Below are 14,930 nucleotides of genomic sequence, written 5' to 3'. Positions count from 1 at the left end.
AGATGCCTTGATAATTATGAGTTTGGAATGATGAATGCATACTTTAAAAATACAAAAACCAGAAAGAGGTTCATAGTTCTAGACTCCCATCTAAATCACCCTGAAACAGCTTATTCTTTATCTTTTGAGCTTGGTTAAAACTAAGGCTGGAGGATTGCATTGCTGCTGTAGTGCCACCACTCAAAATAAAGATTATTGTTACAATTTCCAAGATAATGAAGTCAATAACTTATCTGTAACAGGTTTTTAACAAGATCTATCAGTCAGTTATTTTTTAAATAAACACAGTTGAGGTTTATTATCAAAACAAAAATTATTTAATAACGATATAATCTTTAACATACTATCAGTAATATAGAAGTATAAATGTTTATTCCTCTAGATATCCCCAAAACACTTCCTTTTCCGTGGAGATTAGTGCTCTGAAAATAAAACAAATTTGCCAATGGGTTATTCTTGAAGGCAGAAAGATAAATTGAATGCTCTCAAGTCTGTTGCTGTGTTCTGACTTGTGTGATCATCACTAATCACACATGCTTTGGCTTTCTCCAACAGTCCAAAGATGTACAGGTTAGGTGGATTGGCCATGCCAAATTGCCCATTGTGTCCAGGGATGTGCAAGTTAAGTGAAGTAGCCATTGGAAATGCGGGGTTCCAGGGCTAGGGTGGGTCTGGCTGGGATGCTCTTTGAAGAGACAGTGAGCAAGGTGAAAGGCGTCTCTTTCAGGATGTCTGTTGGTGACTAGTGGAATTTTGCATGGGTCAATGTTGGAACCATGACTATTCACATTATACATTAATGATCGGGATGAAGGAACTGAGGGTATTGTTGCTAAGTTTACAATGTCACAAAGATAAGTGGAGAGGCAAGGATTCTGCAGAAGGACTTGGATAGGTTAGGATAGTGGACAAAGAAGTGGCAGATGGAATTTGATGTGTGCAAGTGTGAGATTGTGCACTTTGTGCACTTTGATAAGAAGAATAGAGGTGTAGACTATTTTCTAAATGGGAAAGGCTTCATAAATCTGAAGGCACTTGGGAGTCTTAGTTCAGGACTCGCTTAAGGTTAACATACATGTTCACTTGGCAGTTAGGAAGGCAAATGTGATGTTAGCATTTAATTCATAAGGGCTAGAATACATGAGCAAAAATGTACTGCTAACACTGTATAAGACTCTGACCACATTTGGAATATTGAGAGTAGTTTTTGGGCCCCATGTCTAAGGAACAATGTGCTAGCAATTGGAGGGGAGGTCGAGAGGAGGTTTACAAGAATGATCCTAGGAATGAAAGGCTTGTCTTAGGAGGAAAGGGTGAGGTCTCTGGGTCTGTACTTGATGTAGTTTAGAAGGATGGGGATGATCTTATTGAAACATACGGAATGCTGAGAGGTCTGAATAGAGCAGAGACAGAGAAGGTGTCTCCACTAGTAGGAGAGACTGGGACCCAAGGGTGCAGCCTCAGAATGAAGAGACGACCCTTTAGAACTGAGATGAGGAGGAACTTCCTCACCCAGAGGGTGGTTAATCTGTGAAACTCTTGCCTCAGGAAGTTGTGGAGGCGAAGTCATTGAGTATGTTTAAGACAGGGATAGATAAGTTCTCACGTAGTAAGGGGATCAAGGATTCTATGGAGAAGATTCGAGAATGGGGTTGAGAAACATATATCAGCCATGATCAAATGATGGAGCAGACTCAATGGACTGAAGGATCTAATTCTGCTCCGATATCTTATAGTCTTATGGTCCTTCTCAGCTTGTTCTCTGAAGGCTTCCCCTCAATGCATCTTGTCATTAGCGGGCTTTGCTCCAAGTCAGTTACCAGTTAAGAATGTTCAAAATGACTCCAGCTGGGGGTCCACGGCAAAGCAACCATGATTTACGAGAAGTCCATCTCCAGTGTCCATAGTAAGTAATAATCACTTTTAAAGAATCCATTCCAGATATTTCCACAAAACCTAAAACCAATCCACTTTCTACAATTCTTCAAAACTTAAGTTTTCTAAGTAACATTGAATATGAAGCCTTGTCAAAACTTAAAATAATTCAAAATGTACGAGTCTAGGAACACAATTCTGATTCCTTCATGTTGCTGAAGAAGCAGGGCAAAGCAATAGTTTTGAGTGACAAATCTTGAATCCAAACAAAATGTACAAAGTTACATGAATGAGCGTCGCTCATAAGGGTGTGGTAGGGAGGTGGACAGAAGAACAGGAGGTGGGATGAAGGAGCGTCGCTCTGAAAGCTAGTGTGCTTCCAATTAAACCTGTTGGACTATAACCTGGTGTTGTGTGATTTTTAACTTTGTACACCTCAGTCCAACACCGGCATCTCCAAATCAGAACAAAATGTACTATAGTGATGAGAAAAGAACCTTGAACTATGGAGATTTGGGCTGGTATCATTCAGGAATAAAACAAGCTTACATTTAAGAAGTAAATATTACAAAATGTCCCAAAGCACTTTTATACAGTGGATTACTTTGAAAATGCAGATCATATAGTTTTGTAGGCAAAATTTGCATATGATAAAGTTGGACAAATTTCACTGCTAAATTTTGGTTTTATAATGTTGGTTGATAAGAAACAATATCCACATTCCAGGAGATCTGCATTCTTTGTCAAATGGTATCATAGAAAAGACAGATGAGGTAGTAATTTACTACACTGTCTGAACTACTGCATTTCCAATATCTTGTCCTGTACTGCTGCAAACTGTAAACCTAGATGGTGAACTTTTATAGTATGATTTGAATCGACAACCTTCTGATTCAAATTCATTGGTTAACATAATACTTTACCCACAGATTATTTTGATGTGACCCTGTTTTAAAACTGAAAAGTAACACAACCCCAATGCAAGCAATAAAGTACACCAGTAGAGTAAGATTCAGTATATAACTCTTATTTTGTCAAGTTTTACATTTCTTATGTATTTCCATATTTAAATGATTTTTAACATTGATCTGTGAAAAATCCTTACTTTTAAAGTATTTTGTTGGAAGTTATTTTATGTACTCCTTCCATTTCAGCCAAGCTGTTTTATACCCTAGATACAGAAGACTCTGTGAAACCCCTCTCTCCACCACCACCACACTGTAAATTGTCCCTCCACTTGTCCTTCATTTATATACATGTACTCACACAATAATTAGCATGTCTTGTTCTTCTGTCCACCTCCCTACCACACCCTTATGTGCATGCACTTTAATCAACCCCTCTCATTCAGTGATGTTAGCCTGAGGTAAGGAGTCTGTACTAAATCCTGGACCAGTTTAATGACTTACCAGCTTTGTCTACATTCAGTCAGCCACTGAGTTATGCTTGTCTGCTTCTGGCTTGTGCGTAGTCAATATACAGACCCTGACCTGGCTGCCAAAACTGCTTGGCGGTAATAAGAGCATTTTGGATTCATTGTCCACGCTTACTAGATGATAGTATCAATGCATTAGGTCCAGGACTGTCCGGGTAGAACTTCTGGATTAGGTATTTGGAGGATGTGATCTCAATTTGGAAACCATTGGGTTAATAGTTAAAATCACAGTTCAAAAATTATTTTATACAATTTTCTGAATATGAGTAAGTTTATGAAATATTTTCATTAACAGGGCGACAAATCCATTTAATTCTTAACATTTATAATTACACACCTGTGGAATTCCATCTTTTTGACTTGACAATTTTTGATTCTTTAATTTTCTTTCTGGCTAAGTTGGGTTTATAAACTTGTGCACTATAGATCTATGTAAATTATTAAGTCCATTTCTTTGATCCACTAATGGAAACTTTGGATGATTAGTTTGTTTCTGACTGTATATGCTTTTTTCCCTAGATGCTGGCATCTCCATCACCATCAACATCAGGGCAGTTATCTCAGTTTGGTGCAAGTTTATATGGGCAAAGTAAGTCTTTTCTGTTGTTGAAGTGTTGCGTTTAGAGCAATAGCTGTTAAATAAACCGTTATCTCAATATACAATAGGCAGCAGTTATTTACTGTATTGACTTCATAGTTTCAAAAGTGCTGGTTTTGTCAATAGAGTTGCTGAAACCTAAACATGATATCATAAGCTGTTTTCCAGTTGTTGATAATACAATATTTGAATATTGCTGAAAGAAAACACAGACTTGGTCAAAGCTTTTTTGTCTTGCACTCATCAGAATATACACGAGAATACCAATGTAAGGAAATGCAAAATAAATCTCTCAAAATTCATTACTGTATGAGAAGTGTGCTGATTGATTGGCAAATAGACTCTGGTACAGATGTTTCCAAGAAGAATGAAGATGATGACTGGCAATTAACTACCAAATTTTGTTTATTTTAAACTTGGCAGGTTGTTTATGATTGGTCATATCATTTTCCCGAGGAATAAATCAGAAAATGTCTAATATTTATAGTGGGGGAAAAGGGGCAAAGCTGTGTATGTGTCCTTTCTGCCTGCAAAGAGCAGGGACCTGTACATTAATATATGTGGCTTCCAGCGCACACAAAGATGGGGCTAAATTTGATGTAATTCTTTGTAGACTCATGATTACGTAGCAAATATTGAACACTGTTTTGAGTTCAGAGTACACTTCCACTAATCAGCACCTTCTTCTCATAAAATATAAAATGTCCCGTTTACATTGATGTTCTGACAAATGCCCTGATAAGTGGAAGAACAAAAAGTTTTGTCAAAATGTGTTTATGTTCAGCAATGCTCAAAACATTTTAGAAGCAGAATGTCTAGACACCACTAGGATTACTTTATTGTCAAATGTGCACATGAAAGTATATCACTTGAAACATAATAAAGTATAGCTAATGAGAAACAATGCTTTATGCAAGCCATAATCCTAAAACACTGGCTAAAATAGTTTTATAGGTATTGTGGAACTTTTGCTGAAATATGTTTCAGCATTGATTTCCTCATAGTTTTCTGGATAAACCTAAAAGTTAACATGCTTCTTAACACGTACATAATAATCAATATTTAATTGTACTATTTTATGAACAAAAGTACTCATTCAATATGAGGCAACAAGCTCAGACAATCTAAACTAAAATTGAAAAAAACATTATATTCATATTTTCACAGGTGCATTAGGCCTTCCGATGAGGGGAATGGGCAACAATAACCCCCAGTTAAATCGCAGCTTATCACAAGGTACTCAATTACCTAATCATGTAACGCCAACGACAGGAGTGCCCACAATGTCACTTCATACTCCATCTTCACCAAGCAGGTAATGAGATAAAAGCAATTTTAATTGTCTCTTGTAACATAAGTCTTCAACAATATAAACATTGTTTTTACGGTTGGTGATGTGGAACTTTATAGCACTGTAGAAAAAGCTTTTAAGTAGATGCAGTGTATTATTTGAATATTACTTGAGGAAGTTAATGAGATGAACAAAATGCTGCTTTGTATACAGGCACCATTTAATTATTGGTGTGGATTCCTGTGTATTGGTGCTGAAAGCATGTATAACTAAAGTGAAAAGCAAATACCTATCAGGCCAGATCTTTTGACACACCTGTACATGATTTTTCTTGTACTTTACTGTGATTTTTGAGTTACCCATATTGCATGTTTAATTTTCATATTTAAAGGCAGAATATATGATTAATGATTCACTCATGGGACGTCAGCACCACTGACTGGCTGGCGTTTATTGCCCATCCCTAGTTGCCTTTGAAAAGGTAATGGTGAGCCGTCGTCTTGAATTGCTGCAGTCCACTGTAGGTTGACACACAATGCCCTTGGGGGGAATACCAGCATTTTGGGCAGTGACAAGGAAGGGCGATCTATTTCCAAGTCAGAATGGTGAGTTGGGAGGGGAACCTACAGGTAGTGGTGTTCCCATGTATCTGCTGCCTTTGTCCTTCTAGATGAAAGTAGTCATGAGTTTGGAAGCTGCACTCTAAAGAAATTTGGTGAATTTCTGCAGTGCATCTTGTAGTTTGTAGACACTGCTGCTTCTGAACATTGGTGGAGAGATTGGATGTGGAACCAAATAAGTGGGCTTATTTGGCCTAGACGGTGTCAAGCTTCTTGAGTATTGTTGAAGCTGTATCCATCCAGACGAGTGGAGAGTATTCCATCACACTCTGACTTCTGCCTTGTACATGGTGGACAGGCTTTAGGGAGTCAGGAGGTGAGTTAATCACCGCAGTATTCCTATCCTCTGACCTGCTTTTACAGCCACTGTGTTTGTGTGGTGAGTCCAGTTGAGTTTCTGGTCAATGGTAACTCCAACAATGTTGATAGTGGGGGATTCAGTGATGTTAACACCATTGATTGTCAAAGGATGATGGTTAGATTGTCTCTTATTCGTGATGGTCATTGTCTGGCATTTATATGATCTGAATGTTACTTGCCACGTGGCTGCTCAAGCCTGGATATTGTCCAGATTTTGTTGCATTTGACCACAGACTGCTCCAGTATCTGAGGAGTTGCAAACGGTGCTGAAATTGTGCAATCATTGGCAAACATCAACATTTATGACCTTATGATTGGGGGTGGGGGGGCTATGACAGTAGCTGAAGAACCCCTGTGGAGATGTCCTAAAGTTGAGATGGCTGACTTCCAACAAACACAACCATCTTCCTGTGTTGTGACTCCACCCAGCGGAGAGTTTGTCCCTGATGTTCACTAAGACCAGTTTTGCTAGGGCTCTTTCATGCCACATTCTGTCAAATGTGGCCTTGATGTCAAGGGTTTTCACTCTCACTACACCAATGGAATTCAGCTCTTTCATCCATATTTGAACCAAGGCTGTTATGAGGTCAGGAGCTGAGTGACCCAGTCCAGGCCTAAACCGGGCAACAGTGAGTAGGTTGCTACTGAGCAGGTGCTGCTTGTTAAGACTGTTGATGACACCTTCCATCTCTACTGATGGAGTGGTAATTGGCCAAGTTGAATTTGTCCTGGTCTTTGTCTATAGGTCTTACTTGGGTGATTTTCCACATTGTTAGATAGATGCCAGTGTTGTAAATGTACCGGCACAGCTTGGCTAGGAGAACAGCAAGTTTTTGAGCATGTCTTCAGTACTATTGCCAGAATGTCGTTGGAGCCCATAGCCATTGCACTATCCAGTGCCACCAGTCATTTCTTGATATCACATGGAGTGAATCACATTGGCTGAAGATTGGTATTTGTAATGCTGGTGATCACTGGAGGAGGCTAAAATGGATCATTCACTTGGCATTTCTTCTGGCTGAAAATTGCTGCAAAACTTCAGCCTTATGTTTTGCACTAATGTGTTGAACTCTTCCGTCCTTGTGGATGGGAATACTTGTAGAGCTGCCTCCTCTAGTGAATTACTTAATTGTCCACCATCATTCACGATTGGATGTGGCAGGACTGCAGAGCTTGGATCTGATCCACTGGTTGTGGGGTCGCTTAGCTCTGTCTATCACTTGCTGCTTTATGCTGTTTGCTAGCTTCACTAAATTGATACCTCATTTTTATGTATGCCTGGTGCTGCTCCTGGCATGCTCTCCTCCCTCTAATGAACTTGGGTTGATTGCCTGGCTTGATGGTAATGAATGAGTGTGGGACATGTCAGGCATGAGGTTGCAGAATGTGCTGGAGTACACTATGCAGCTGATGATGACTGACAGTACCTCATGGATGGCCAGTCTTGAGTTGCTAGATCTGTTCGAAGTCTGCCTCAATTAACACTGTGAAAGTGCTAAACAATATGATAGATGGAATTCCCACTGTAAAGGCGGAACGTCATTTCTGTAAGGACTATGCGGTGGTTGCTCTTACCAATACTGTCATAGATGCATCTGCAGCCGGCAGATTGGTATTATTTATGTAGTTGGGTGTGTTTTGCCACTTTAAGCAAGCACATCAGGTGACTCAGAGCAAGAGCTAGGGAGGCAGTCTAAAACTGACAGAGCTGAGAGGATGCACAATAAAGTATTCCTTGTTCAGGTTACCTACTGTCTACCTAGTGTTCTATTTATTATTCCCTCACCACCTGCTTTAGGACCCACAGCTTGATCAGTAATGCTGCTGCCGAGCCACTCTTGGTGGTGGACATTGAAATTCTCCCATCCAGAGAGTATTTTGTGCTCTTGCCACCATTAGTTCTTCCTCTAAACATACTATCTGGGTGTAGAATGGCCTGATATGGCAACTGCTCTGCCCAGGACCATAAGAAACTACAGAAGGTGGTGTGCACAGCCCAGACCATCATGGAAGCCAACCTTCCATCCATGGATTCCATTTACACTTCACATTGCCATGCATAGGATGCCAACATCAAGAAAGACCCATCGCACCCCAGTAATGCTCTTCTACAACCTCTTCTGTCAGGCAGAACTTGAATACGTGCATCAATAGGTTCAAGAACAGCTGTTTCCCTGCTGTTATTAGACTAATAAATGGGCTCTCTAACTTCAAATAATGTTGATCTTGCTTCATGCACATTCTGTGGTGTAACCTATATGCCTCACTCTGTCCAAATTTTCTTTTCACCTTATGATCTGTATGTCTTTTCTTACTATGATTTATCTTTACTGCTCGCAAACAAGGCTTTTCACTGCACTTAGGTACATGTGACAATAACTCAAATGAATCCATCAGTCTAAGTGTTGTTCGACATGATGGAGTACTTTTTCATCAGCTGAGGGAGGACAGTGCCTATGGGGTCTAGAGTCAACGTAGACTGAGGGCAACCTCCTCCCAATTGTATGCTATTATGACACTACCTCTGCTGGATCTGTTCTGCCTTTGGGACAGGACGTATCCAGGATGGTGATGGTGGTGTCTGGGACATTGTCTGTCAGATAGGCATACATATGGAATCATATGTCAAGCTATTGTTTGACTAATCTGAGACAACTCTTCCAATTTTAGCAGTAGCCCCCAGATGTTAATAAGGAGGACTTTGCAGGGTTGACAGGGCTGTTTTTGCTGCTGTCTTTTCTGGTGCCAAGATCGATGCTGGGTGGTCCATCTGGTTTAATTTATTTGTTGAGAACTTCATAGCAATTGATACAACTGAGTGGTTTGCTATGCATTTCAGAGGGCAGTTGAGAATCTCACACATTGCTGTGGATCTGGAGTCATATGTAGGCCAGATTCACTGAAGATGGCAAATTTCCTTCCCTGAAGAACATTTGAGCGCGAGAAGGATTTTTACGACAACCGACCATGGTTTCAAGCGCATCAATAGATTCTTAATTCCAAATATTTTTCATTTAATTCAAATTACACTATTTGCCGTGGTAGAGTTTGAACCCAGGTCCCAGATTAGATGAGGTTCTGGATTAAGGGTCTAATGAGAATAGCACTAGGCCATTGCCTCCCTGCAGAAGTTTGCTACTTTTCCTACAAACATTTTTACATTCTGTTTAATGCAAATAAAATTGGCAGGAAATTTGGGCGTAACCTGGCATTGGCAAAATTAGTGTATGAATGGGTGTAATTTCAGATATAACTTTTACAGGAAATTCGACTTCCTTTTATTGTCTTGTCTCTCTTAATAGCTGCATTTCTTACATTTAATAGAATTCTAGTACGCTTGCATTCTGAGTGATGAATATCCACAAGGGTATCCATGGATAGCCCCTGAGGCTTTTTGTGTACGAATAAGCACAATCACTTTTTGGATATGGAAGTGCTGAGGACATGCTTTCCTGTGATCTTTTGTACAATCAGAAATCAATTTTTCTTTTATAATTTCAAGAGTAGTGGGCGGCACGGTGGCACAGTGGTTAGCACTGCTGCCTCACAGCGCCAGAGACCCAGGTTCAATTCCCGCCTCAGGTGACTGACTATGTGGAGTTTGCACGTTCTCCCCGTGTCTGCGTGGGTTTCCTCCAGGTGCTCCGGTTTCCTCCCACAGTCCAAAGATGTGCAGGTCAGGTGAATTGGCCATGCTAAATTGCCCGTAGTGTTAGGTAAGGGGTAAATGTAGGGGTATGGGTGGGTTGCGCTTCGGCGGGGCGGTGTGGACTTGTTGGGCCGAAGGGCCTGTTTCAACACTGTAAGTAATCTAATCTAATCTAATCTAATCTAATCTAATCTAATCTAATCTAATCTAAAAAAAAAGTATATTATTGCTGTTGCCATGAAAGCAGCTGATGTTGAAGAATGTACTGTTACGCTGCCAGCTGACAGTAATACTAGATAACTGATTGAGGAATGAAACCTGGTCTGATGGGTTCCATACTTAAATGATGTGGAGGTACCAATGTTGGACAGGGTTGGATAAAGTTAAAAATCTCTCAACACCTGACGAAGGAGCAGTGCACTGAAAACCTGTTGGATTAGAACCTGGTGGTGTGATTTTTAAATTTTTGAAGTCCTTTACCCTGTTCGTTAGTCACTGAAGTATGACCATTTGTGGCTGCAGATGTTCTTTAATAAGGGATCATAAATTTATTGCACAAAAGAAATAAACTGTGTATTAAAGACAATTTAGAAGCATCAAGATAAAGTTTTACTAACCATTACAGAGACTTTAGCCCAGAGAAATATCGCTTTCACCATTTTAAATCTCAACTAACTTCCCCAGTTTCTTTTTCTTGTACTATAGTGACAGTGTCTCAGTTCCTTTCCTAGTCCTGGCATGAACCTGTCACAAATCTGATCCCATAAAGTTTGAGTTGTTGCAACTTGAAGATTTCTATCCAAACCTCCCTGACTTGAAAGCTCACAGACTAGAAACTTCTGTTTGAGAAACTTCTGTTAGGTGACTAATTCCCCTAAACTCGTTCAGTGCAATTTAGCAATGTAGAAGTGATTTTATGCAGCTCCTTCAACCATGCCCACGTCCTCAAAACTATTGTATCTTCTCGAACTGATCTTCAAATTCTTCTGAAATGAAAACTTGAGCCTTCTTTCTGAAGTCAAAATTAAGCTAATTGCCTTAATATATTTACTCTGCCTGTCAGAAACCCAACAGTATAATCATTTTATCAGTTAACACCATCAGGGTTCTACTAGCCATATGATTGTAGTCTAATGTGTTCTCAAAAATTGATCCATTTTGTCCTATTTGACATCATGATTAGCTTTATAAAAAACCTGCATAGAACTGACCAAAATTCATGTGTTTTTAAAAATGGCAAAATTCCAAAAGTAGTGTATAGTGCACACTTTCCATCAGAACTCTAATTATGATTCAGTGCATTATTTTACATTATTTGTCTTTAAATGTGGACCTGAAAGTCAATATTCTGAGATTTAGCAGAAAAATATGACATGTTTAATTTTTCCTTTATGTTGGCTGTTTTTATAATTTGTTCTTAGGTTTTCATATGTATGGCAGATACAGTGCTATTTAATATTTGTTTTTTTAACAGGAGCATATTGCCTATGAATCCTAGGAATATGATGAATCATTCCCAGGTTGGACAAGGGATTGGGATTCCAGGGAGGACAAATAGCATGAGCAGCTCTGGTTTAGGTAGTCCAAACAGAAGCTCACCTAGCATTATATGTATGCCAAAGCAGCAGCCATCCCGGCAGCCTTTTACAGTGAGCAGGTAAGTACTGTTCATCGCCTGTGGTTTTGATGAAAATGTAAATAATTGGCAGTTGTCCTTTTAATATATTAAACTAAAATTCTAAACAGGTTTGAATACTTCCACTGGTTACTAATGTACTATGTCAATATTTTTTCTGGAGGGACTCTTTTTTTTTCAGAACCTCTGACACTCCTTTTTTTTTTCTTCTTTTCCTTTTTGTGTTTTTTTTCTCTAATTACCCCCACACTACTGCCTAACGCGGTAGTGCGTATTTTGGAGGAACTCTTTATTTGGTCAGAGAGCTATTAATAACAGCTGGGTCCAATACATGGTATCCTTTTATAAAATAACTGTTCAATGACAGAAATGAGAACATTTGAACTTGTCCAAAATATGCAAAATAAACAATTAAGTAATATTCTCGTCAGCAGCTTACCAATATTGTCTCTTGCAGTGGATATTTATACCATATATACAAGGCATTTCGTTTCAAATTTGATCTAGTTGCAATTCTACACACAACTTGCTGTTGGAATGCCGGTCAAAGCTGCTGATCATTTTACTCATCCCCCTTTGGCTTTTGTAGCACAAAGCACTGGATCAAATGAAGTAGGCCCATGCTTCCAGTCTGCAACAAATACATATTTATAGTAGACTACACATACACTGAAGAGATTCAAAGGTGTAATGTATCTTATAGAAGTGTTAATCACATTTTTAAAAGCAATCTAAACTAATTTTATTGAAAGGGAAAATTAGTTGCAACAGATAAAACTAAAGTCAGAATTAATACAGTATACATGGAATCAGACTAAGAATACAAGAAGGCTGAAGAGAGTTTGCTGTGTACGTATGTAATACACATAGTGTGCTAAACATCGCTGGTAAGTTACATGTGCAAATAACCACCTGGAAATATGATAATAGGGCAGTTGTGGAGACCTAGCTTCAAAAAGGGTAGGACTGGGTGTAAATATTCGTGAATATAAAAGCTGAATTCTTCTAGGTTGGGACCATTTCCAAGCCTGCACTTTTATAGGAGGTAGTCAATGAATAGGTTCCAGTCATTGCCTATGTAGGAGTGCTAAATATTACAGGAGAGTCACTTGGGCAGCCTGACAAGAGAACAAAAAGGCAGCTGTCCTGCAGCTGGTGCACACTGTCCAGGCAAAAAGAGGCTTGAGGGAATCTCCAATTTGAGGTGCTTTTGAATGTGTGCAGACAAAATATTTGAAAACAAGGCCCAGAACTCTAAGGGCCTTCATGGGAGGTGTATGCCTCCACGAATCTATTTTGGTACCATTGTCAGTCTTTGAGACTGTTTGTTTTTGCTGTCATGTATATGAACCTATGATTATCTCTTAATTTCTCACTTTCTACAGCTGATTCTGGAGCTTTGCCAGATTCTGGATAGAGTTGGAGGGCCATGCATATTACTAAAATTTAAATATGTTGGAGTATTGGCCATTGGTCTATTAGTTGAATTGTTTGACCTGTTATTAGCCCACTTCCAGAAAAAGCCCATTGAGCTGGAGCCCAACTTGGTGAGCCATATTTCCATGCTCACAACTCCCCGAAATGGGCTTGGAAAAGTTCTGACTGAAGTGCTTTATAATGAAAGGAAGTAAAAGAGTGGAGAGGATGTGGCAGTGTTAAAGAGCACAGTGCTGGAGAGAATGGATGTCCTGGAGTGGTCAAAGATCGTAGTTGGTTAGAATAACAAAACAAAGAGCTGCATTAAACTAGGTGTATTTACAGACCATCAACTAGTGTGAAGGATATAGATAATAAATGTTTCATAGTTTCATTGTAATAGAAGCAGGAGTAGGCCATTTGGCCCATCAAGCCTGCTCACCATTCATTAAGATCACAGCTAATCTATCCATTGTCTTAGCTCCTCCGATCTGTGTTATCCCCATAACCCTTAGTTCCCCTACTATGCAAAAACCCAACCAACTGTGTCTTAAATATATTAAATGAAGCTGCTTCTTCTGCTTTCTTGGGCAGAAAATTACGTGGATTCACTCCTCTTTGGGAATAGCAGTTCCTCCTCATCTTAGTCCTGAATCTACTCCCCCTAATTTTGAGGCCATGTCTCACCCACCAGCAGAAACAACTTGCCTGCCTCTATCTCATCTATCCCTTTCATAATTTGTTATGTTTCTTCAAGATACCCTCTCAATCTTCTAAATTCTAGCAAGTTCAGTCCCAGGCAGCTTAACTGGTCCTCAGAGGGTAATCCCCTCTTCTCAGGACTTAGCCTGGCAAACCTCCTCTGCACTGCCCTCAAAGGCAGTATATCCGTACTCAAATAAGGAGACCAGAACTGCGCACAGTACTCCAGGTGTGGCCTCACCAACACCTTGTACAATTGGAGCAGAACCTCCGTGCTCTTAAATTCAGTCCCCCTAGCAATAAAAGCCAATATTCTATTTACCTTCCTGATTATCTGTTGCATCTGCAAATCAACTTTCAGCAACTCATGTACAAGCACTCCTAAGTACATCTGCACAACAGCATATTGCAATCTTTCACCATTTAAATAATACTCTGACCTACTATTTTTACTTCCAAAGTGGATAACCTCACATTTACCAACATTGTACTTCATCTGCTAGACCCTTGCCCACTCGTTTAATCTATCTAAATCTCTCTGCAGACCCTCCACATCCTTGCACAGTTTGCCTTTCCACTCAATTTACTGTCATCAGCAAACTTGGATACGTTACACTCTGCCTACTCTTCCACATCATTTACATATATCATGAACAGTTGCATGCCCAACACTGACCGCTGCAGCACCCCTCTCAACACTGATCTCCAACCAAAGAAACTCCTATTTATCCCAAAGTGCAGGAAAGTTATGAAGATATGCAAGAATAATAGAATACTTGAGTCACCCAAACAATTTGGGATAGTAATAGTCTTAAAGTCATGGGGAGGTGAATTCTTGAAATGCGCCTTTCTGATTACATTTTGATTAACACACTTCCGATGCAATGAGGAATGAGGCATTGCTGAATTTGTTTCTGGGATGTGAAGTTCTTCAAGTGATTGTGGTCTCAAAATATTTAGACCAGCTATGGAGAAAGATAGGGGACAATTTAGAGTAAAAATACTTAATTGGAAGATAGCTATATTTAGTGAGCTGTGACAAGGATCGGGTCTGGTTAAATTTAATTGAAAAATTGGTGGGCAAAACTGTGAGCAAGTGACTGTCTTTAAAGAGCACGTGGTTTGGATATAGCCTACTGCTACAAGAGAAAAAGATAGGGCGATCAACCTACAATTCTTTGGCTAACAAAACAGATAATAATTAAGATGAAACAAAAATAATTGTGCATGATAGATGTCAGTTGATAATGTGAGTGTGAACCATTGCCTGAGAGTGAGGTTGAGGCAGATTCAACCAGTACTTCCAAAAAGGAATTAGATTAGTAACATGAAGGAAAAAATTGCGGGG

General features: G+C 39.5%; 1 protein-coding gene across 5 annotated transcripts in view; it reads left to right on the top strand.

Annotated features, from left to right (window-relative positions):
* cnot2 (CCR4-NOT transcription complex, subunit 2) overlaps positions 1-14,930 on the top strand; it is a 149,448-nt gene that overhangs the window by 77,036 nt on the left and 57,482 nt on the right. For all 5 annotated transcript variants that reach the window (XM_043709757.1, XM_043709756.1, XM_043709755.1 and 2 more), the window contains 3 exons: positions 3,830-3,899; positions 5,076-5,223; positions 11,303-11,485. In XM_043709757.1, the coding sequence (XP_043565692.1) occupies positions 3,830-3,899; positions 5,076-5,223; positions 11,303-11,485 (401 nt within the window). The remainder of the gene's footprint in view (positions 1-3,829; positions 3,900-5,075; positions 5,224-11,302; positions 11,486-14,930) is intronic.

This window comes from Chiloscyllium plagiosum, chromosome 19 (genome assembly GCF_004010195.1).
Source record: "Chiloscyllium plagiosum isolate BGI_BamShark_2017 chromosome 19, ASM401019v2, whole genome shotgun sequence".
Taxonomy (NCBI): Eukaryota; Metazoa; Chordata; class Chondrichthyes; order Orectolobiformes; family Hemiscylliidae; genus Chiloscyllium; species Chiloscyllium plagiosum.
Note: the sequence above shows the minus strand (reverse complement) of the source record. Positions and strands in the feature narration are given on the sequence as shown.